Source organism: Bos javanicus, chromosome 1 (assembly GCF_032452875.1).
Source record: "Bos javanicus breed banteng chromosome 1, ARS-OSU_banteng_1.0, whole genome shotgun sequence".
NCBI classification, from domain to species: Eukaryota; Metazoa; Chordata; class Mammalia; order Artiodactyla; family Bovidae; genus Bos; species Bos javanicus.
The window spans coordinates 76,351,379-76,374,368 of record NC_083868.1 but is presented as its reverse complement, the minus strand read 5'-3'; the positions used below and the strand labels follow the sequence as shown (position 1 = coordinate 76,374,368).

General features: G+C 36.6%; 1 protein-coding gene and 1 long non-coding RNA gene across 2 annotated transcripts in view; one reads left to right on the top strand and one right to left on the bottom strand.

Annotated features, from left to right (window-relative positions):
* LOC133245027 (uncharacterized) overlaps nucleotides 1-22,990 on the bottom strand; it is a 37,093-nt gene that overhangs the window by 12,659 nt on the left and 1,444 nt on the right. The window contains exon 2 of the long non-coding RNA XR_009735598.1: nucleotides 19,135-19,340. This is a non-coding gene — a long non-coding RNA (uncharacterized LOC133245027). The remainder of the gene's footprint in view (nucleotides 1-19,134; nucleotides 19,341-22,990) is intronic.
* Nucleotides 787-22,990, top strand: part of OSTN (osteocrin) — a 36,342-nt gene continuing 14,138 nt past the window's right edge. Inside the window, exons 1-3 of the mRNA XM_061412941.1 lie at nucleotides 787-940; nucleotides 16,571-16,669; nucleotides 19,151-19,365. Coding sequence (XP_061268925.1) covers nucleotides 16,571-16,669; nucleotides 19,151-19,365 — 314 coding nt within the window. The 5' untranslated portion in view covers nucleotides 787-940. The remainder of the gene's footprint in view (nucleotides 941-16,570; nucleotides 16,670-19,150; nucleotides 19,366-22,990) is intronic.

Here is a 22,990-nt window from a genome sequence, read left to right as displayed (position 1 = left end):
TCAAGTGGGAATCTACTGGTGACTTAAGTGAGCTAATAATGATCTGACAACATATTCCTTTAAGGACTTAATAACTTATTTTTTATAACTCATGTATGTAAAGTTTCAAATGTGATTAGTGAGAAATGGAAATGAAGGAAATTTTCAGACAGAGGCAAGAATGTTTAGTTAAAAGGAAATTAAAAAACAAGAGAACAAAAGCAAGATGAAAATGAGTACAATGTATGCATTTATAGCCCACATGTCACAGTTCAGTATTTATAGGTTTGTAAGTGACAGCCTTCCCAGTATAGCAAAGTTAATTATGAAGTAGCTGTCAGTTTCAAGCTGTGTACCTGACTGAGGCTGAAACTAGTCACCATTTCCACACATGATCATTTAATTTAAGAGTCCAAAATATACACCAATAAATCAGTTTGTGTTTCTGATTTTGTTTCCCTAAATCTTTTTTTGAAATGGCCTAGTGACTTTCTATATAGTGAATATTAGTGCATTTTATTTCACAAATGTGATTTGTAATTATCAGAGCTGGACTGAAACCTCAGGAAGAGGTGATGAGTCCAAGACTGAACGCAATACTAAATGTATACTTAAATTTTCCAGAGCTGATGCTCCCGTTGCTACTTAAATTCCATGGTCAAAACAATAGATAGAATAAATATGAAAAAGAAGAATAGGAGATGGAAACAGAGAAAGAGAGACAGAGGTGAAGAAAGAGAGAGAGAAAAGAATGAGAGAGAGAGATTGAGAAGAAGCTTGGGAAAATGTTCAGTGGAAAATCTGTAGAAATGATGTAAGAGAAAGCAAAGGCAGGGATTGGAGTGAGGGGTGTATAACTGAGACTATAAAAACTCAGACAGAAAACTCACCATCAGAGCTGAGTTTGGGAGAAACTGCACAGACAGGACTCTAAAGTTAGACTCCCCTGATTTTTCACAAGGTAAGTTAAATATAAAAGCTGATAAAGAGTTAGGCTTTTTCCTTTTAACTGTTTTTTTTAAAGTTTTTGATTACTTTTCAAATGCTTTGATTATATCTTGATTTTGTTAAAATTAGAAATGTTTTGGGGAATATTATCCTCTCTAAAATGAGTAAAATACCTAAGATATTTTGTAATGTAAACTTAGGGTAGAGATAATTGTTTGCTCAGGCATTTTGTATTTATTATATTGTTTTTGCTTTTATATTCTATTTCAAAATAAAGAGAAAAGGAACTCAAAATAATGATCCTATAAGAGTGTTAGATATATTAATTTTGCTTTTATCAAATATGTCCAGTGTTAGGAAATTTTTAAAGTTACAAAGTGGCCTAAAAACCTAGGTAGAAAAGAAAGTTTCTCTCTTATCTTTATTTCTGTTAAAATTAGAACTTAAGAAACATCCCTATATTAACCAAATTATATGCTCTATGTTCTTCAAACATATACTATCCAGTGCTTTTATTCTTATGAACCCAAATAGGCAAATATGATACTAATAACCTAGTTTAAAATAGACTTAGGTCATGTTTATTCTTCAGTATTTGAAGTACTCTTGCTATTAATGATTGAATTAAGTGTTAATCTGAAACATATGCTTGAGTTCTGTTTAAGAAAAAATTTAAAATGTTGTTTCAAGTTTTGATCTGTGGAAACAGTGTACAGTCTACAAATTCAGTTCTAGCAAAACAAAATATGACTCTTTTGAATTCCAATTATAGGTTCCATAGGTTTAGGAAAGTGACTACTATGTATTTCTGAGTTATCTCTCTAGAAATTAGATAAACAATGATTTACGATGATTTCAGTGCTCAGGTAAGCTATAGAATTGATAGCAGTATATTTAATGGTCTCCCACAAACATCAGGCACATTTTGTGTCTTCTCTTTAATTTGGTATTACTCTTCAGCACTCTTACAGAACTTTTCTAAGGAGAGCTTCCTGTAGATACGCATTCAAGTCTCCTCTTTATAAGTTAATTGAATGTGGCTTCATTCAGCAAGTTAATTTAGGTATTTAAGGTTATTTGCTTTCTCCCTTTATTTCTCAGGGTTCTTAACTGATTCTAATACGATGAATCATGGGCAATAAAGAAGCAGTTATGCTTAAAGACTAGGTTTGGGGACCTTAGGGGTGCAATTTTAATTTATTCAAATATTTTCATGATTTGAACATTAGTTAATAAAATTAGATTGGAACAGAACTCAAATTGAGCAGTCTCAAAATATTACCCCAACTCTGTCATTATGCGGTTGTGCAGCTTCAGGCAAGCTTAAGCACAGAGTGGCGCTCCATTACATTTTGTTATCATTGAAAAAGACAGAAGAACTAAAAGTGCCAGTGGTACTGAATGTGAGAATGACCTGGGAAGCTCCCACATCTATCATTTTTCCCTATATTAGAGAATGAAGAATCAGTATCACAGAATCTTGGGGCTAATCCTTAGACATCATCTAATTTAACCTTCTTACCAACAATTCATCCACTGTGGTCTGTACCCACCAGACAATCTTTGCTTAGATTCCATGTTATCAGAGGAACACAAGCTTTGGAGTCAGGAAAACAGCCTTCTAATCTCAGTCCCAGCTTTATCAGCTTTTACACAGCTTCCCAGGGGCTTCCTTCTTTCCTAGTAAAACTAGAGTTTGTGTGTATACAAATGAGGAGACACAAGTTCCCTCCTTGCCCTGGGCACCTCTCTACATGGGCCAATTTCTATGTCCCTGAAGATCTCTCTGATTAGAGATGTTTTTAACTGAGTTCTCCTCCTTTCTCCAAATAATTCTCAGGGCACCTCACAGGAACAGTGGTTAGCATCACTGGCCAGTAATTACTGGTGCTTTGGTCGGCATGAACTGGCTGTTACTCAGTTTTGCCTTTTCTCCCTTATTGATGCCTCATCAGCTCTGGTCTCAGCACAAAGCACACACTCCCTCCAGAACCAACTCTTCTGCCATGCCTCCTTCTGCTTACCCCCTCTCCATCCATTTTATATCTCCCTTTCATCTCCTCTTGCTTAGACAAGTTAATTACCTTTGAGTCTGGCTCTCTCCATTTACTGAGACTGAAAGTGAAAAGTGAAAGTCTCTCAGTCGTATTCAACTCTTTGTGACCCCAAAGACTATACAGTCCATGGAATTCTCCAGGTCAGAATACTGGAGTTGGTAGCCTTTCCTTTCTCCAGAGGATCTTCCCAACCCAATAATCCAACCCAGGTCTCCCACATTGCAGGTGGATTTTTTTCCAGCTAAGCCACAAGGGAAGCCCAACAATACTGGAGTGGGTAGCCTATTCCTTCTCCCAGGGATCTTCCCGACCCACGAATCAAACTGGGGTCTCCTGCATTGCAGGTGGATTCTTTACCAACTGAGCTATCAGAGAAGCCCTTACTGAAAATAGTAAATTCCAGTTGCTGATGATAACCTCCTTCTTTTCTAAAACTCTATGTTCCTAAGATACAAGGCTCTAACCATTGTGAAAAATGCACCTTTAAAATATCAGCTGGGCCACCACTGATAACTTGGCTATTGGCCCACCAAGTAAGAGCTGTGGCTTTGCATGGTCCTCTCCAAGAGCCTTTCCATGGATTTCTCCATGACTTCCCTGTGTTCCCACATTGGTGGTTGAATTTCCTTGCAAACTCTGACTTGTCCATCCATGCCAGGGCACTAAGATGTTTAAACAGTGACATCTCTTCCTCTTCCTCTTCCATAGTCTATCCCTTCCTGACTGCTCCCATGTTTGTGTACAGTCCAGTTCCTGTAGTGAAGTCCTTAACTACCATAACAACCACGTTGGCTCCACTTCCATTACACAGCATCACTATGCTATACTGTCAACGTTACAAAAACTGTAGGAAAACCATGACTCAACATAATTAGTGATTTTTAAAAAAAAAATAAAATTAATAGAGATATTTTATGAACCATAAAACAAAATATAAATCATTTAAAATTCAATTAAAATTTTACTTTGGTTAATATAATAAGAGTTTGAAGAATAATTATATTTTAAGTATAACAGATTTTTCCCTTTGTTTTCTTTTCATTATGATATTGTTCATGCGTGCATGCTTGCTAAGTTGCTTTAGTCATGTCTGACTCTTTGCGACTCCATAGACTGTAGCTCACTGGGCTCCTCTGTCCATAGGATCCTCCAGGCAAGAATACTGGACTGAGTTGCAAGGGATCTGCCTGGCCCAGGGATCAAACTCACATCTCTTATGTCTCCTGCATTGGCAGTCAAGCTCTTTACCACTAGTATCACCTGGGAAGCCAGATATTGTTCATAGTTTTACACTAATATTTTAATAGAAGTATTATGGATGAAATTAATGATAATACATAGTATACTATAACATTAAATGTTAAAAGTAATTGCCATTTATAACTCTTTAGTAAAATTTCCTTCCCTCAGTCAATATTATTTCATTATATTTTATTTTCTATCACTATTCTATAATTCTAGATTCCAACGTCCAATTTTACTCCTTAAAGTGAACAAGGATAAAATTTTTTCATAAAAATAAAAGAATAAAAAGAATATTTTGACAAGTTGCCATTTTTAGAAGGCAATATCAGGATGTGGTGGTTTAGTCGCTATGCCATTTCCAACTCTTGCAACCCCAAGGACTGTAGCCTGCCAGGGTCTTCTTTCCATGGGGTTCTCCAGGTAAGAATACTGGAGTGGGTTGTCATTTCCTTCTCCAGGGGATCTTCCCAACCCAGGAATGGAACCCAGGTCTCCTGCACTGCCGGCAGATTCTTTACCGACTGAGCTAGGAGGGAAGCGCCTAATATCAGGATAATAATAGCTATTATTTAATAAGTTATCACTTTATGCCTGTCCCTGTACCTGTATTATTTCTAGTCCTTACAATAAGCCTAAAAAGTAAGTTTTTGCCCCATTTTCCTGGTGAATATATTAAAAACAATGAAGCTAAGTAACATTTCCAGTCAAGAGTCATATTCAAGTCTGTGTAACTTAAGAACAACCAGTCTCTTTCTACTAACTCACTTTTCTTGGATTAGAAAGTATAACTACAATACCAGGAGTCAGGAGATGAGGAAGTAACCTGAGTTGGGTCAGTTCATCTATTAAAAAATAGAATTATAATATTTTCCATATAAATCATAGCTTGACTATTAGGAGGATGAAAGGAGATAGACAGATTTCAAAATAATAAAGTACCTTGCAGACATAATCAACTGTACTTGAAGGAAATGAAAGAATTACAGGAAGAGTCTGCTCTTGCAGGAGGAAATCATTGGCTGGGCAGAGCCAGTGGCCAAGGAGTTTTCATCTCCGCCAGTCTGTGAGCAACTGGATGACAGAAAGAGTGTCTCATTCATGTTTATATCCCTGGTGCCTAATAAATAGCATATACCCAATAAATGCATCTTGTTGAGTATTACAAAATATATTTTTGGCTTTTATTTATATTTTAGAGTATTTTTTCATCGATTATATTGTCTAATTTAATGTAATTGAAATGTAATTTACTATTTTATTAAATAGTATTCATACAGGCTAAGTCGCTTTGCTGCTTCTGCTGCTGCTAAGCCGCTTCAGTCGTGTCCGACTCTTAGCGACCCCATAGACGGCAGCCCACCAGGCTCCCCTCTCCCTGGGATTCTCCAGGCAAGAACACTGGAGTGGGTTACCATTTCCTTCTCCTAAGTCGCTTCAGTTAAGTTCAGTTCAGTCCAGTCGCTCAGTCATGTCCACTCGGCTCCTCTATTCCTGGGATTCTCCAGGCAAGAATGCTGGAGTGGGTTGCCATTTCCTTCTCCAATGCATGAAAGTGAAAAGTGAAAGTGAAGTCGCTCAGTTGTGCCCGACTCTTAACTACCCCATGGACTGCAGCCTACCAGGCTTCTCCATCCATGGGATTTTTCAGGCAAGACTGGCATGGGTTGCCATTGCCTTCTCCGGCTAAGTCAGTTTCAGTTCAATTCAGTCACTCAGTCGTGTCTGATTCTTTGCGACCCCATGAATCGCAGCACGCCAGGCCTCCCTGTCCATCACCAACTCTGGGAGTTCACTCAGACTCACGTCCATCGAGTCAGGGATGCCATCCAACCATCTCATCCTCTGTCGTCCCCTTCTCCTCCTGCCCCCAATCCCTCCCAGCATCAGAGTCTTTCCCAATGAGTCAACTCTTCGCATGAGGTGGCCAAAGTACTGGAGTTTCAGCTTTAGCATCATTCCTTCCAAAGAAATACCACGGCTGATCTCCTTCAGAATGGACTGATTGGATCTCCTTGCAGTCCAAGGGACTCTCAAGAGTCTTCTCCAACACCACAGTTCAAAAGCATCAATTGTTCAGCGCTCAGCTTTCTTCATAGTTCATCTCTCACATCCATACATGACCACAGGAAAAACCATAGCCTTGACTAGATGGACCTTTGTTGGCAAAGTAATGTCTCTGCTTTTCAATATACTATCTAGGTTGGTCGCTTTAGTTGTGTCCAAATCTGTGTGACCCCATGGACTATAGCCCCCCAGGTTCCTCTATCCATGGGACAGAGGCAAGAATTCCAAGCAAGAATACTAGAGCAGGTTGCCATGCCCTCCTTCAGGGAATCTTCCTGACTCAGGGATCAAACCCACGTCTCTCATGTCTCCTGCACTGGCAGATGTGTTCTTTACCACTAGCACCACCTGGGAAGCCCATTAAATAGTATATGCAATTACAAAGTGGAGTAAAAAGTGAAGGAGGTGGTAATAGTCCATATTATCCTGATGCATATATATGCCATATTTAACTACATTTATCCAACTTTACTCTCTGAATGCCTTTTCATACCACATAAAAATGGCTTGTATCAAATGACCAGATAGCATGTGTATGTGCAAGTCTATCTACATTTCCCTGTCTCTAGTTTTGAAGATTCTTTTTTCTCCCATTATTAACTGTTAGCAATCATACATGAAGTTCTCTTCTATTTCTAGAGGACATAATTTACTATGAAGAAATTTACAATATTTCACGGATCAGAATGCAAATTGGTGTTTGATAAGGAGAAATCTTAAACTTTACTGGAATAATGATTAGGGAATAAGGACACATGTCCCTCTCATTAGAATGAGGATCTGTGATGTGAAATATGAACAGACATACCAGGAGTTTGGCATAACTTCATCACATATTATTGTAGGTATAAAAGTTGGGCAAATCTCTTCCCATGACTAAGCCTTAGTTTCCATATCACTTAGTATCTGTCCCTCCTTTCTGTTTACCTACCACAGAGGGCGGCTTCATTCATTCATTCTTTCAACACATAATACTGACTCCCTGCCAGGCATTATGTTGGGTGCTGAGATAAAATAGTGAATATGACATAGTTCCTGCCCTCAAGGAATTTACAGCAACATTTAAATAGTTTACTTATCTGGGCTTTTTAATAATGTTATCTTACTAATATCATGGTAGGTTTCTAACTTCTTAAATGTGTGCAAGAAAGATACTAGCAGTATGGTTGAAAATTCAAAATGGAAAAAAAATTGAGGTTTAACAACAAAGTTTTATGATTTTGGAAGACAATAGTGTCTGAAAAAGAACAAAAATGGTGCCGCCAGACAGAATAAAGTCACTTAACACATGTATACTAGTAAATTATCATTCTTCCTGATTTGTAGTACTCAGGGAAAGTCATTTTAAAATGCAGGTGTCTGCCACCTTAAGAACACCTCATCCATACACATCTGACTTTATAAGCAATTTGTTTTGGAGATGGGAAAATGCTTTATACTTCCACAAATAAGTTAAACTTGAAGAAGCATGAAACTGAGAGGCTGAAAGCATTACGTTGTTGTTCTGGCTCTTCTAACTGGCTTTGTGACTTCGGAAAATTGACTACCGCTGATGGAAGAACAATGAGAAATGAGAAAGAATGCATTCCTGACATTTTCATTTTTTTTTTTAAATGAAATGTTAAGTTTCTCAGTCTCAATTTGCACCTTCTTTTCAAAATCATACTCAATATATCGAGCAAATGCCCATCACACAATCTACTAAAAAGAGCAAATTTTACACAGAGAATTTTAAATAAAATAAACACCAAGTATTTCTCAGATGTATTTCAGTGAGAATGATATAGACAATGTATATGCTAGTGATAGAAGCAACCAGCTGTAGTTCAATTGCTCTTGGGTGAAAATCCTCAATGACTTTAAATTAAGTATTTGAGTTTAAGAGGATCTGAAAGTAATACCCACTTCTGAAGTTCTAAGTGCCTTAGCCACGATTAGTTCTCTTGTTTGTGGAGCCGACTGCACCAAAGGTTGTGGCATGGCAGCACCAATAAAGGAGACATTCCAGCGTCCAAGTCTCTGCTTTCCAGCAGGAGAGTGTCTCAAGTACCTGGTTTCTTCCCTCATCAATGAAAACTAGAAACAACCTTAATGCCTGTTCGAATGTCATTCATTAAAACACTAAGATTATGCCTATAATGTCAAACTGTTCTGTATCCTCTTGATTTTTTAACATAGACTTTGCTGATTGACTTCAAAGATGGCCCCAAGTCCCCTAAGTCATTGTGGGTACAAGCTTTACTTTCCCTGGAAGGACTTGACTTCAAATACCTGCCTTGGGCTCAATAATAATTATTTTTATACAAAATGGTTTCAGGCAAAATTTAGAGTTTCCATTGAAAAATTTTACCTATGATAAAATAAGAATGATGCAGTGTTTTTTTACAGATAAATGTATATCTTTATACATTCTCAATAAAAATATTAAACATAAAAGTACATGTTTTATTGCTCTTGTTCAGCAAACAAGGCAAATCCATAATGATTTGTGCCATTTGTAAATTAAACAATTCTAAATTAAACAAATTTAATTAATTAAAATGTGAGATCATACGTGAGGTTTATTAGACAACTTGACAGTTTAGGCATCTTGCTCAAGGTTAACTAGCACAACAAGGAGAATTATCCCTATCCTTCAAGTCTGATTCTGAGTTTTCCTCACCGTCACAGAAATATATGTTTTCTATATATATCTGAAATTTCCTATTATCAAAAAGTCTTACTTTTGTATTTAAAATTATTTTGTATTAATTTTGTATCCATTAATATATGAAGTAGGAAACAGCAGCCCACCCCAGTATTCTTGACTGGAGAGTCCCACGATCAGAGGAGCCTGGTGGCTATATACAGTCTATGGGGTTGGTGGAGTATAGTTCATGGGGTCACAAAGAGTCAGACACAACTGAAAAGACTGGGCACATCCACTAAAACTAAGACTTGTGAGTACTCTGAAAAGAGTCAAATGATTATTTTACCTTGATAGACACACTATTAATAACAAATACAGAGGAACAGGAACTCAGTCAAATCTTTAAATTTTTTAACATTATGTGATTTTAAAAAAATTTAGTCATTTTCTGGCTGCATCACATCTTAGTTGCAGCATGCAGGAACTTAGTTGGGGAACACTGGCTGTGCCTGGGCAACACTAGTTGCCCCAAGGCAAGTGGGATCTTAGTTCCATGACCAGAGATTGAACCCACGTCCCTTGCATTGTAAGCTGGATTCTCAACCACTGGACTACCAGGGAACTCCCAACATTATGCGATTTTTTAAAATTTACAGCTAATAATGCATTAAATATTGCACAATCCTTTCTCTCACTCCCAAAAAGCAGACATAACTGCTGCATACCAGGGCATCTGGATCCTCCCTCAGCTCTAACATCTTTGTTTCTAAAGTGTGGGGGAACTGAGTATACTGTCTTAAGAATGATGAGAAAAAAAACTTGAAGTAAATATTTGAAAGTAAATAGATATAGCTTATTTCATCCCTTCTGTGCACCTTGAACCTCTCTAAAATTGGAACACCTTACACTTGATTGCTGTTGTTGTTGGTTAGTCGCTCAGTCTTGTCTGACTCTTTTGCGACCCCATGAACTGTAGCCTGTCAGGCTCTTCTGTCCATATGATTTCCCAGGCAAGAACACTAGATCAGGTTGCCATTTTCTTCTCCAGGGGATCTTCCCAACACAGGGATCAAATTTGTGTCTCCTGAATTGGCAGACAGATTCTTTACCACTGAGACACAGGGATGCCCTTACACCTGATTGCATGTCATAACTTAATTGATAGCATTTTTTTCTTTCTTAAAATACACTTATAAAATCGAATCACTGCAAATGAAATCTTAAAATCAAAGACTTGAAGGCCCTCTCTTTTCAGTTAGAAATACTTTAAATTAATGAGAAGTATTTTTATGTGAAAACCTAAATGCAAAGTCTTATGCATAGACCCACCTGATTTGAGGGAGGGCAGAAAGGTTTTCTCAGCCAAACCTACACCAACAACATATAGTGTCTGTGCTTCCATCAGAAAAGAGTCGGATTCAACAACAGTCTTTACAAAAGCTAGAAGCAACTTTAGAGGTCATTTGCCCAAAATCGTATAGTGAAATAACAGCCAAGCAAGAGCAGGGCCTGAGTCTCAGAACCCCTAGCTCAGGTCTCTATCATACAGACTTTGTGTTAACCATTGTCCCTTAGATGCACCTTTACAATAAGAAAAAAGGTAGTTACTCTATTATCTGCTATACTGGAAGCTTTCCTCCATTACTAAAATGACTCTGGTGAGCATGACTTCATGGAGAAGGATAAACGCTACACTGTAGAAGTAGCCTACAATATCGGGCTTCCCAGGTTACAACAGTGGTTAAGAACCCACCTGCCCAAGCATGAGACATAAGAGACTCCCTGGGTTGGGAAGATGCCCAGGAGAAGGGCATGGCAACCCAGTCCATTATTCATGCCTGGAGAATCTCATGGACAGAGGATCCTGGCGGACTACAGTCCACAGGGTCACACAGAGTCGGACACAACCGAAGCAACTTAGCATGCAAAGGGTATGCTTTCGAATTTACTCTGCTTTTCAGTTTTACTGTGGGACCAAGGTGACCCACCACTTGCCTAGAAGACCATGCCTGTTTTCAGAGAAAGAAGGTTTGAGGAGTGTTATGTGCAGGCTCACAAGGCCATTTCCCAGTGATAGAACTAGGGACCTTCCACAACATGTCCTGTTAAATCTCACTTAAATGCCTGCCATGTCACAGTGGGAGAGGATTTTTAAGTTTAATTACTTTTTTAAGTACTTTATCTTTAATTAAGCCTTTAATTTCTGTTGAAAGTAATGTGGGTAGAGTCTATTTTGTATATTTCCAATTAAGAAATTAGTAATATAAAACATCCAAAGAATTATCTAGACTAAACCTAAAAATTTAGTCCTCTCATGAATTTCTAATGGTTAGACCCACTATATCTAAGTCAGACCTTGTTGAGAAATTGCCTTAGTAACCTGAGTGATTTGGTTTTCTTCAATACCAGCCCTCAAAGAATGGTTGCCAATCTTTTCCTAGCCCAGTCCACTTTAGAGATTATTTTTCATAATAACGATGACTCACTGCAGCACTGATGGTCAATAATGCAAACATCTTTTTTGTTTTAGCAGACTTCTCATTTAATCTTATTTTAAATAAATTATATCAGAATTTTTAACATGTCAGTGTGCACTGTCAATGTTTTAAAGAAATATATATGAAAGTGAAAGTTGCTCAGTCACGTCCGACTCTTTGCAGCCCCATGGACTGTAGTCCGTGGAATTCTCCAGGACAGAATACTGAAGAGGGCAGCCTTTCCCTTCTCCAGGGGATCTTCCCAACCCAGGGATCCAACCCAGGTCTACCACATTGCAGTCAGATTCTTTACCAGCTGAGCCACAAGGGAAGCCTTGTGGCTATAATAAATGTCTATCTGCAACCCAAACTTCAGTGACAAACCATCAGGTCTTCCTCCTCCCACCACAACTCCAGCCACAGATTGGATGATCCCTTCAGGGTATAGTGAGTTCTTGCATATGAAAAATCTTTGAAGCAAAGGTTAAGATGTTACACAATGTAAGACGTTTGTTTATTCAATAGCAATATCATTAGTGACAATATGTAGACATGGTAGACCAACGGACTGAAAATGAAGTACACGCCTAATCTTATAAGGTAGAGCTCATGCCCACTGTCTATTTGGAAACTCCTCGCGTTGGAGAACTGTTATTCAAAAATTTCTCAGTGAAAATTATGGCTGTACAAAAAATAACTCCAGGTGCCTCCACTGTCATATATTCACACAATGAACATCCTCTGAATGTTCTTTCTGGAATTCGCAGTGTACATGGTGCTGAGTAGATTTTTAGTCATGGACTAAATTTATCCACTATCAACAAAATAGGGAAATGGAGCTCAACCTGGTCTTTTCCTTCCCTCCCTATAATTTCCTGTTTCTAATTTTGTAGCAATCAAGTTTCAACAAGTTAATCAAATGTCTTTTGTGTGGCAGGTGCCAGGGTGTTTGTTTTCATTAGTGTACCAAATGCCATATTTAGGAACTTGGCCTTTTGGTTAACTGGCTGCAAGCATGGCTTTAAACCGTTAAATGTGTGTATTTAAACTCAGCATTTATTTTTATTTCTCCCTATCCAAATAATCAGGATGTGGTTATCTGTAAGATGGCACATTATGACTTTTTTCCTATATACACCCAAGAACAAAAATATATGCCTCAGACATAATCATCAATATTATAAACACCCATCATCCTGTGCCATTTATAAGATTGCAGAGATGAAGAGAAACCTGGTTAGTAAAATGTGCATAAAAATAGATGAAGAAAGTCCACACAGGAAAGCTTATAAAATTGAAAAATTTTGAGACTGTTTAAAAAAAGAGTGGAAAGAAAACATCACAATCATAAGCTTATCTTTGAGTGAATAGAAGAGTTACTTTTTTAAAGATATGCCAGAAATATGAGATCATTGTAAAAAAATGTTATATTTTTAATATATCTTACCTTTTGCTGAGGAAAGTCAAACACATCAGCAAAATCAGAAGGAAAAATAAGATTCAATGCCTGATTTTCTAAAAGAATAAGTAATGCAGTTTTTGGTTGGTATTTTTTACCAGATAACTTTTACATTTCTTCCTGTTAGTTTTCTTCTGTCCTAATTTAGAGAAATAATCATGATCAGCTCTATTTAGAAGAGAAGCTATGGGGCAAAGGAGAAAAGGAAAGATACACCCATCTGAATGCAGAGTTCCAAAGAATAGCAAGAAGAGATAAGAAAGCCTTCCTCAGAGATCAATGTGAAAAAATAGAGGAGAAAACAATAGAATGGGAAAGACTAGAGATTTCTTCAAGAAAATAAGAGCTACCAAGGGAATATATCATGCAAAGATGGGCACAATAAAGGACAGAAACAGTATGGACCTAATAAAAGTAAAAGATATTAGAGGAGGTGGCAAGAATACACGGAAAAACTATACAAAAAATATCTTAATGGTGTGATCACTCACCTAGAGCCAGACATCTTGGAATGCAAAGTCAAATGGGCCTTAGGAAACATCACTACAAACAAAGCTAGTGGAGGTGATGGAATTCCAATTGAGCTATTTCAAATCCTGAAAGATGATGCTGTGAAAGTACTGCATTCAATATGCCAGCAAATTTGGAAAACTCAGCAGTGGCCACAGGACTGGAAAAGGTCAGTTTTCATTCCAATCCCAAAGAAAGGCAATGACAAAGAACGTTCAAACTACCCCACAATTGCACTCATCTCACATGCTGGCAAAGTAGTGCTCAAATTCTCCAAGCCAGGCTTCAACAGTATGTGAACCATGAACTTCCAGATGTTCAAGTTGGATTTAGAAAAGGCAGAAGAACCAGAGATCAAATTGCCAACATCTCTTGGATCATAGATAAAGCAAGAGAGTTCCAGATAAAACATCTACTTCTGCTTCACTGACTGAGCCAAAGCCTTTGATTGTGTGGATCACAACAAACTGTGGAAAATTCTTCAAGATATGGGAATACCAAACCACCTTACCTTCCTCCTGAGAAATCTGTATGCAGGACAAGAAGCAACAGTTAGAACCGGACATGAAACAGCAGTCTGGTTCCAATTGAGAAAGGAGTACGTCAAGGGTGTATATTGTCACCCTGCTTATTTAACTTCTATGCAGATTACATCATAAGAAATTCTGGGCTGGATGAAGTTCAATCTGGAAACAAAATTGCCAGGAGAAATATCAATAATCTCAGATCTGCAGATGACACCACACTTATGGCAGAAAGTGAAGCAGAACTAAAGAACCTCTTGATGAAAGTGAAAGAGGAGAGTAACATTCAAAAAATGAAGATCATGGCATCCTTTCTCACCAATTTACGGCAAATAGATGTGAATACAATGAAAACAGTGACATACTTTCTTTTCCTGGGCTTCAAAATCACAGCAGATGGTGACTGCACCCATGAAATTAAAAGATGCTTGCTCCTTGGAAGAAAAGCTATGAGCAACCTAGACAGCATATTAAAAAGCAGAGACATTACTCTGCCAACAAAGGTCCACCTAGCCAAAGTTATGGTTTTTCCAGTAGTCATGTATGGATGTGAGAGTTGGATTGTGAAGAAAGCTGAGAGCCGAAGAACTGATACTTTTGAACTGTGCTGTTGGAGAAGACCTTTGAGAGTCCCCTGGACTGCAAGGACATCAGACTAGTCCATCCTAAAGGAAATCAGCCCTGAATATTCATTGGAAGGACTGATGCTGAAGCTGAAACGTCAATACTTTGGCTACCTGCTGTGAAGAGTCGACTGATTGGAAAAGACCCTGATGCTGGGAAAGATTGAAGGCAGGAGGAGAAGGAGACAACAGAGGATGAGATGATTGTATGGCATCATTGACTCAATGGACATGAGTCTGTTCAAACTCTGGGAGTTGGTGGTGGACAGGGAGGCCTGGCGTACTGCAGTCCATGGGTCACAGAGTCTGACACAATTGAGCAACTGAACAATATATGCGGTGGAGAGTTTATACATGAATTAATCCAACCTCTCAAAGTTCTTTTGAAGTCAGCATTACTCCTCATTTCACCAATATGGAAAATAAATTTCAACAGATTAAGTAACACACACGCAAGGCCATACTATTACTAAAGCAAATATGAGTCTCAAATCCAAGTATTCAGATTGAATAATTCTTCTTTTTGCTCCCTGCAGGTTTCCAAATGATTTTTTTTCTTTTTTAAGGAAACAGAAGTTTGCTGAGAATTGTTATTAATGATGAACTGGGGGACTTCCCAGTGTCATGCGTTAAGTGGAGAAGTCGAGTCGCTTTTATTGGTAGCCCAAAGCCAGGGATCTTTTCCCAGCAGGACAAGGCCTCCCATTTTAACCAGCTGTCAGACTGGCAGCCAGAAGGTCTAATCTATATTGTAAATAAGCTTTAATTGGATTTATAGTGCTTTATTAATGTAAAAATTCATAAAAGTATCAATGACACACATTTGTGCTTACTACACAGAATTAATAAATGCAACCTTTTGACTTATTTGCTTTCCTGTGTATATACAGGTAAAACCTGAGTCCCTTATGTTTTCTTCATAATCTTATATTCTCCCCCACTTTCCCCAGAAGCAATCAGTCATGAATCAACTTCCATTGGTCTCTATTTTAATTATAGGTATAGATTTCAAAATACAGGAAATTGCTTTATGTATTTCCAATTTAGGTAAATGGTAGCATGGCATATATACTGTTCTAGAATTTCTAATCTCCCCTCAAATCTGCTCTGTTTTAAATCCATGCATACAATTACACATAACATTTACATCGTTTGTTTGAACTATAGATAACACATATATTTAAATCGTTTGCTTTAAGTCCACAGTATGAATGTAACTCAACTGACAAATCCATTTCCTTCTGAGTAAGGTACTTGGGTTGATTCATTTTTTCACTGCTATAAACAATGAGGCTATGAACTTTCAAATACATGTTTTCTTATAAACTTTGGCCCATTTTTATTTAATTGTGTCTGTTTTTTAAATTTTATTTATCAGTTACTTAAATGTTTAAAATGCTAATCTTGCTTTTTTATATCTGTTCAAAATACATTTCATTTGTAATTTGTTATTTATTGCAATTTGTTTACTGTACCTTATCACATGGAAAATTTCAATTTTGATATAGTGTAATTTGTTAATTTTTTCTATGAAGTTCACCTTTTGAATCTTGCTCAAAAAAATCCTTTTAAATCACAGGACATAAAGATATTCTACTGTTGGACAGTGGTGTTTTTGAAATTTCATATAAAATTACTTTTAGACACAGCACATTCTGTCTTGTTCACTGCAAACCCCAGCAGGGGCTGGTTTATCATACCTAGTCAATTTAACACATTTCTCCTTAGATACATGATGTTGTAACCTGTGGATTACAAAGAATAAGGGTCCACAAACTAGATTTCTCAGACTTGGGGTTTTTTTAGTTAAATTATGATTATAGCTGTACGACCCCAGTCTAGGTTTCCATGGAAATGAAGCCTTGATAGAATTCATTCTGGGAGATTGACAGCCTCTATTAAGTATAATTTAAGTGTTGCAAAGGTGCACTCCAATGTAGAGAAGCTGAATAATTTAGTTTATTACCTGCCTATAACAAGCTTTACAGGCATTTTTGTTTCCTATCTTTATATGTCAAACTAATGAATGTTAACCCTGTTGTGTGTGGCCCTTAGATGCTGGACTGGAGATTAGCAAGTGCACATTTTATCCTGGCTATGACACTGATGCTCTGGAGCTCAGGAAAAGTGTTCTCAGTGGGTGTCACAACAGAGGTAATGGAAACTAGGGGCCATGTTTTTTAATGAACTTAAATCATTTTTCCTAAGGTCAGTAGCAGGTGCTGCTGACAAATACGGAGAAGTTTCAATAACACAAAAATCAAGTAAATAGACATTTCTTCCTATGCTGTGTCCTCACAATGGATTCAGAGAAAACCTGGTATATAAATCTTTAAAAGAAAAAAAAAACTGTAAGTCACAACAAAGATTGGTATTCCATAAACCAAAAACTTTAGGAGAAAATTCATTATAATTTCAGCCATATACATACATAATTGAATGAATTATATAAAGATGAAGTGCTTTTATGTGAACTTTAAAGTTGTTTACATGTCAGGATTTGAGTCACTTGGCCAAAATTTTATCACACTATAAATATTTTCTTGCTGCCAATACTAAACTACAAAGGAAAAGAAATGTGAGGACATCCTGACACAGAGAAAGGTTAACTTGGATCATTTGATCTTAAGAGAAATATGCATCCTTTGTACTTGCTTACATAGCATGAAGTGAGAATCTGAAACGCATTTTACTGAAGGGCAAGTTTTATAAAAGGTTTGTGCCTTTTTTCTGGAGGATTAGGAATATCTTTAAAACGAAAGAAAACTTGACTTTGTATGTATATCAGTAGGAAGAATTAACACATATTTTTTGGAGGACTCTCAGAGATAATAAAAGATCTCTTAACTTTGCCCTGTGATTTTTCTCTTGATCTTCATCATTTCTTTCTCATGATTATTCCCTCTTTAGTTTCTATGCTTCCAAGCTTATGCAGGGAAGTAATTGAAGTTAAGATTTTTTAAAAGGAGTTCTGGAGTTTGCACTGTAAGTAACAAAGGGTTATACAGATTTTTAATTTTTTTATATGATGAAAGTAGTGTTTGGAGATAATTTACTTCATGGCAGTACTCAGGACAGAACAGAAAAGAGGCAGAGAGAGGGAACAAATGAATTATATGAGGATTCAGAGTGTGCACTGAGTGAAGAGGTTGTTGCTGTTGTTCAGTTGCTGAGTCGTGTCCGATTCTTTGAGACCCCATGAACTACAGCATACGAGGCTCCCTTGTCCTTCACTATCTCTCAGAGTTTGCTCAAATTCTTGTCCATTGAGCTGGGGATTATATCTAACCGCCTCATCCTCTGCTGCCAAGAGGATCTGATGTCAATCACTCCTGATAGGAATCAGAAAGAGCAGGGCAAGAGGAGTTTTCCAAGAAGAACTAGCCATATTTAGAGCAGATTTGACTTGTTTAGGAAAGAAGTTCAGCGGCCGTTAGTATCAAGAGCTTTGAGGCAGACTGCAAGTATTCCAAAAGAAAAATGTTTGAGTCGACGATGAAAAGGTTTAGAAAGTGCTACTCTTTCATTTTATTGCAGAAAAAAATGAACGGAAGAGAAAGAGAATGAGATAAACAATTCAAAAACAAAGACAGGATGTGAAAAAAGATAAGTCCTGCTCACACCAAGAGTTAGCTGTAGTTAATGTTTCTTCTCAGAGGGGAATATTCTCAAACTCTTAGGAAAGAAGTTATATCCCCTGGACTACAGAATGACTCCAGATTGTTAATAGGAGCATTTTTTTTAAATGTTGTGATTGGGCCTGAGAAAGGAAGATAGACTTCATAAACCAGACACTTACACACTTTTATGACTTGGATGGACTACCAAGTGGCAGTATGTGTAAATAAACAAAGAAATTTGACATGGGACAATAAAATTCTTGGGATAGCTCTGACTCGCCGTAGATACTGATTGCTATTTGTTAGTAAATCACACTGGTAGAGATGGTAAGCTCCCTCAAAGCACAGATTGGATTTTTCTTATTTTTGTATCTCTTCGGTCAAATACAGGACCTGCATAGTGGATGTTTAGTGGTTTGAATGAATGAATCAGTAGTGAAAAGAAAACAGCAAGAGGTTTATATTTTTTTGGAATTCATTCAATAAATATTCATCAGAAATGTACTAATTAGTGCAATAATAATGAGAAAAATACTGAAATAGGGAATGAATAGCACAAACAAAAAGCTGATTAGACATAGTCTTTGACTTCAAGTTACTCACAATTTAATATGCAACATACATATGTTTTAGATAATATAATACAGGGGAAAATATAATTGTAGAGATGGAAGAAGTATAGATAAAACGCTGTTAGAGTAATAAGAATGCAGTTGTTACTGGGAAAGAATCTGAAAAAATAATTAGTTAATATACTAAATTTTAGAGGCAGGTCTGGAGTTCATCCTTTTTTTCTTTGTATATATGTGTGTGTGTGTGTTATTTTCATTTCTTTTGGATAAGCTTCAACCCTATGTGTTTTTCTCCTCAAAAGTCTTTCTCTCTGGATCATAGCTCCGTGAGAAACCAAGTTTTGAGACATGTCAGCTGAAAAATAGTAAAATCCAAATATAGATAGATGATTGTATGCATACTCTTTCTCTTAATGAGTGGACTCACCTTTCTTGCCCAATAGGCCTTTGATTCTGGAGTCTTAGGTGTTCAGTCATCACCCACAGTCAGAGAAGCGAAGTCGGCCACTGACCTGGCAGCAAAACTCTTACTTCTTGATGAACTTGTGTCTCTGGAGAATGACGTGATTGAAACAAAGAAGAAAAGAAGCTTCTCTGGGTTTGGTTCTCCCCTGGACAGACTCTCAGCTGGCTCTGTAAGTCATAAAGGTAAACAGAGGTAAGTGCATTCTTGGAGAAGGAACATTTTCATTTTCTAATTTCTCCACACTGGGTTGAGAAACAGGGAGAATTCTACCTAGAAAAAAGTACAATGAAAGTCTTGTAGGTAAACAGATTTGAAAGTATCTTAGCTCATTTCTGAGTTTAAAGGCATCATTTTGGAAATAAAGTTTGGGAAGCAAAATGACTGCCATTCTTGAATTATCAAAGTACTTAAAATTGAATTTGCCACTAATATGCACAATATGCACTAATATTTTTGTCAAAATATTTTCTGAAGAAGATTCTGTTGCATGTAGATATAAAGTAATTATTACTAAAGACATACAGCATTTGGGAGGTAAGAGCAGAAGTATACACTGTGAGATAAATGTTCCAGTCAATTAAGTTTTCTCTTTAATAGAGGTAACTAGAATTCCATTTTTATTTTTACCCTTGTTACAAAGCTTTCCAAATGATATGAGTAAGTCTCCTCTCCTATACCAAGAAGGTAGTGAAGATCTCTCAGGATCTAGAGTCAAAACAAATATGTCTATGTCAAATTTCTTATTATTTCTAGCCATGTGATTTGTATAAGGATCTTACACTCGGTGATCCTCAGCTTATTTATCTGGAAAGTGGGGATAATTACTTACTTCCATAAAAATCAAATGAGAACTTTGCAAACTGTTAATTATTATAATAAAATTAAAGTAATTAAATCTCTCTTTAATCAGTGAGCAATTGTCAGTACTTTAAAGCAGTCATGCCAAACTTAATTCATTTTATACCTCTTCAAAATCTATTCCTTGTGCTGCTGCTGCTGCTGCTAAGTCACTCCAGTCGTGCCCCACTCCGTGGGACCCCATAGACGGCAGCCCACCAGGCCCCTCTGTCCCTGGGATTCTCCAGGCAAGAATACTGGAGGGGGTTGCCATTTCCTTCTCCAATGCCTGAAAGTGCTAGACACTTCATATTAGCAGTGGCCCAAGAGACTACCCAGTTCCCATAGTCTGGAATTTGGGGAATATACTAGGATCACAAGATTCCTCACAGGATTCCTTTTGCTCACAGGATTCCTTTTCTGCACTTGAAACACTGCGTTTATCACTAAATTCTTTAAATCTTGTTTGTTTTATATGTTAAATATCTCCAAGATAGCCTTTCACATGAAGACTTTCCTAATTCTGGCCTAAATGATCTTTTCACCTTTTCTTTCTCCAGTCTTCCCTCATCTCTTCTTCCACCACCATCCTCACTTTTTTAGATCACCAATTGTATCTTTTACTACCAGAGGAATTATCTAACACTTCGTGAAAAGTTCCCATTGCTTACAAGATAAAAGCAAACTCCTTAGGAAATCCTGTGCAGAATTTCATTTACTGACACCTCATTTCTTCCTGCACTCATCTACATATCCTTTAGTCCAGTTTTCTTGGTCACTTGGAATTCTAGGACTTGTCACATTTGTTCCTGGTGAATGATTTTGCTTTCACTTTGATTTTCAACATACAGGATGCAATTGCTAGGCTTCTGTTCTGAAAGATTCTCAAAGCAACACTAGGAAATAAAATCACTCTGGGACTAGATTTATCCTACATATACTTGACAAAAATTTCACACCTGTATTTTGAAATTCAGATCCTATTTTAATTTAACAAATACAAGTTAGTTTCACTTATGTTCTAGGCACTGTGTTGGACTATGGTGGAAAAAAGTAGAAAAATATAATCTCTGTCCCTCAAATAAATCACATGCCAATTAAAAGCAGAAGTATTTTTAACCAATTATAACACAAAGCAAGAAGAGACACATTTAAAAGCAATTTATAAAGAAGAATATGGAAGAACAAAGGATAAGTGGAGAAAAGACTGTGCCTTCTAATAAACAGAATTTCTCTGATTCCTGGATCTTGCAGCAGTCTACAAAATAATTCGAAAATCAACATGTAAATGTTTATGTAAAACTTGTATATGAATTTATAATATTGCATAAATATAAATATATATAATCTACATAGAGGTTTCATCATAACAATTTCTTTAAGATATCAGGAGATATAATCTACCTAATATAGCTCAATTTATAGGCAATAAGGGGAAATTGGTGAACATTTAATATTCATTTAAACAGCATTTCACATTTGAGGGCTAAAAATAAACTATTACAACTGTTTAAAAGATTAGGGAATATTGTTCACATGAGTAGTACTTCCTGAGGAAGCTACTAGATGAATTTGTTCAGTCAAAATGACTCTAGAGTTATGCTCATAAGAACTGGTGCAAGCATAACTTTAGAATTAGAGTGTAATGATGGTTGCAAAACAAAAGAGTGCCATGTATTATAGTTATGCAGTCTGACAATATAGATATAGCAAAATATCAAGTAATTTAGGGACAGTAGTGAAAGCATATAAAATGTAGAGTAAGTTTTTGATTGCTTCATGGCTATTAACTGAGCATAAAAGGATATTACAACAAATAGTTGCTTGCAAACACAAAGAAGAAAAGGTGGAATTTTCTCTTTATAAAATTTGTACAGCTAAAGCAATGAAGAAACAATACACATAGTAGATGAGGTCGAAATTCTCCTTTATATAATTATTCCAGCTAATAAGTGAAGGAAGAACAAAAGTATTAGAATGTCTCCATCTTGCAAACCCTAATGAAATGATGGCTCTAGACAATGACTGTCAATTTTCTGCTAGCATCACAAGAGAAAAAAGAGCAAGTCATGATACGCCCTATGTTGGACTAACTCAGTACTACTTATATAACAGAATTGCAAAAGAAAATTCTTGCCTCAAGTTCCACCTGCCAATTTTCAGGAAATATGAGAAGACAGAGAAATGACCAGAAACAATACAGGGAATCTGGGACTTCCCTAGCAGTCCAATAGTTAATAATATGCTTTGTAATGCAGAGTGTGCCGGTTCTATCCCTGGTCAGGGAGATAAGACTCCACCTGCCTTGCAGCCAAAAAAATAGTAAACATAAAACAGAAGCAATGTTGTAACAAATTGGTACATGACCCCAGATTTTAAAGCTCTGTCTCAAGCATATGAAATGCATTATTTTATTTTCAGTTACTATAAAATATTCAGAAAAGAAAAAATTTTAAATCTGCTTTTGGAAAGGTCCATAAGAGATGGAAATGGAAGAATGAATGAACACCTAGAGAAAAATAAAAAAGAAAACAAGCATAGAAAACAGGACAAAGTCTACGTCAGATCATAATAAAATGAAGCAAAGAATCATCTGTTGTTTCCTATTTTATATTATATTCAATATTTATTCCACCTGATTATGATATTAGCTTCATTTTCAATTGAATGTGCAAGTTACTTTAATTCTCAGAGCAGGGTTATCTCAACTATGCTTTGAAATCCAAACTATTTTCTCCATTCAGTTCACTTGTTTAAAGCCTGAAGAGGCCATTCAGTTTATGAAAAATAAGAGGAAGTAGCTTCCACAACTTCCCTAGGAAAATAATAGCTACTATTTGAATGACCTTTAATATTAGAAGATATTGGAATTTTTCTAAAAAGTGGTTTCTCTCTCTTTTTCACACAAAACTGAAAATGCCTTGTAAAATATTAACAATAATAATACTTTATATTTGAATTTAATTAGGGTAAATATTTT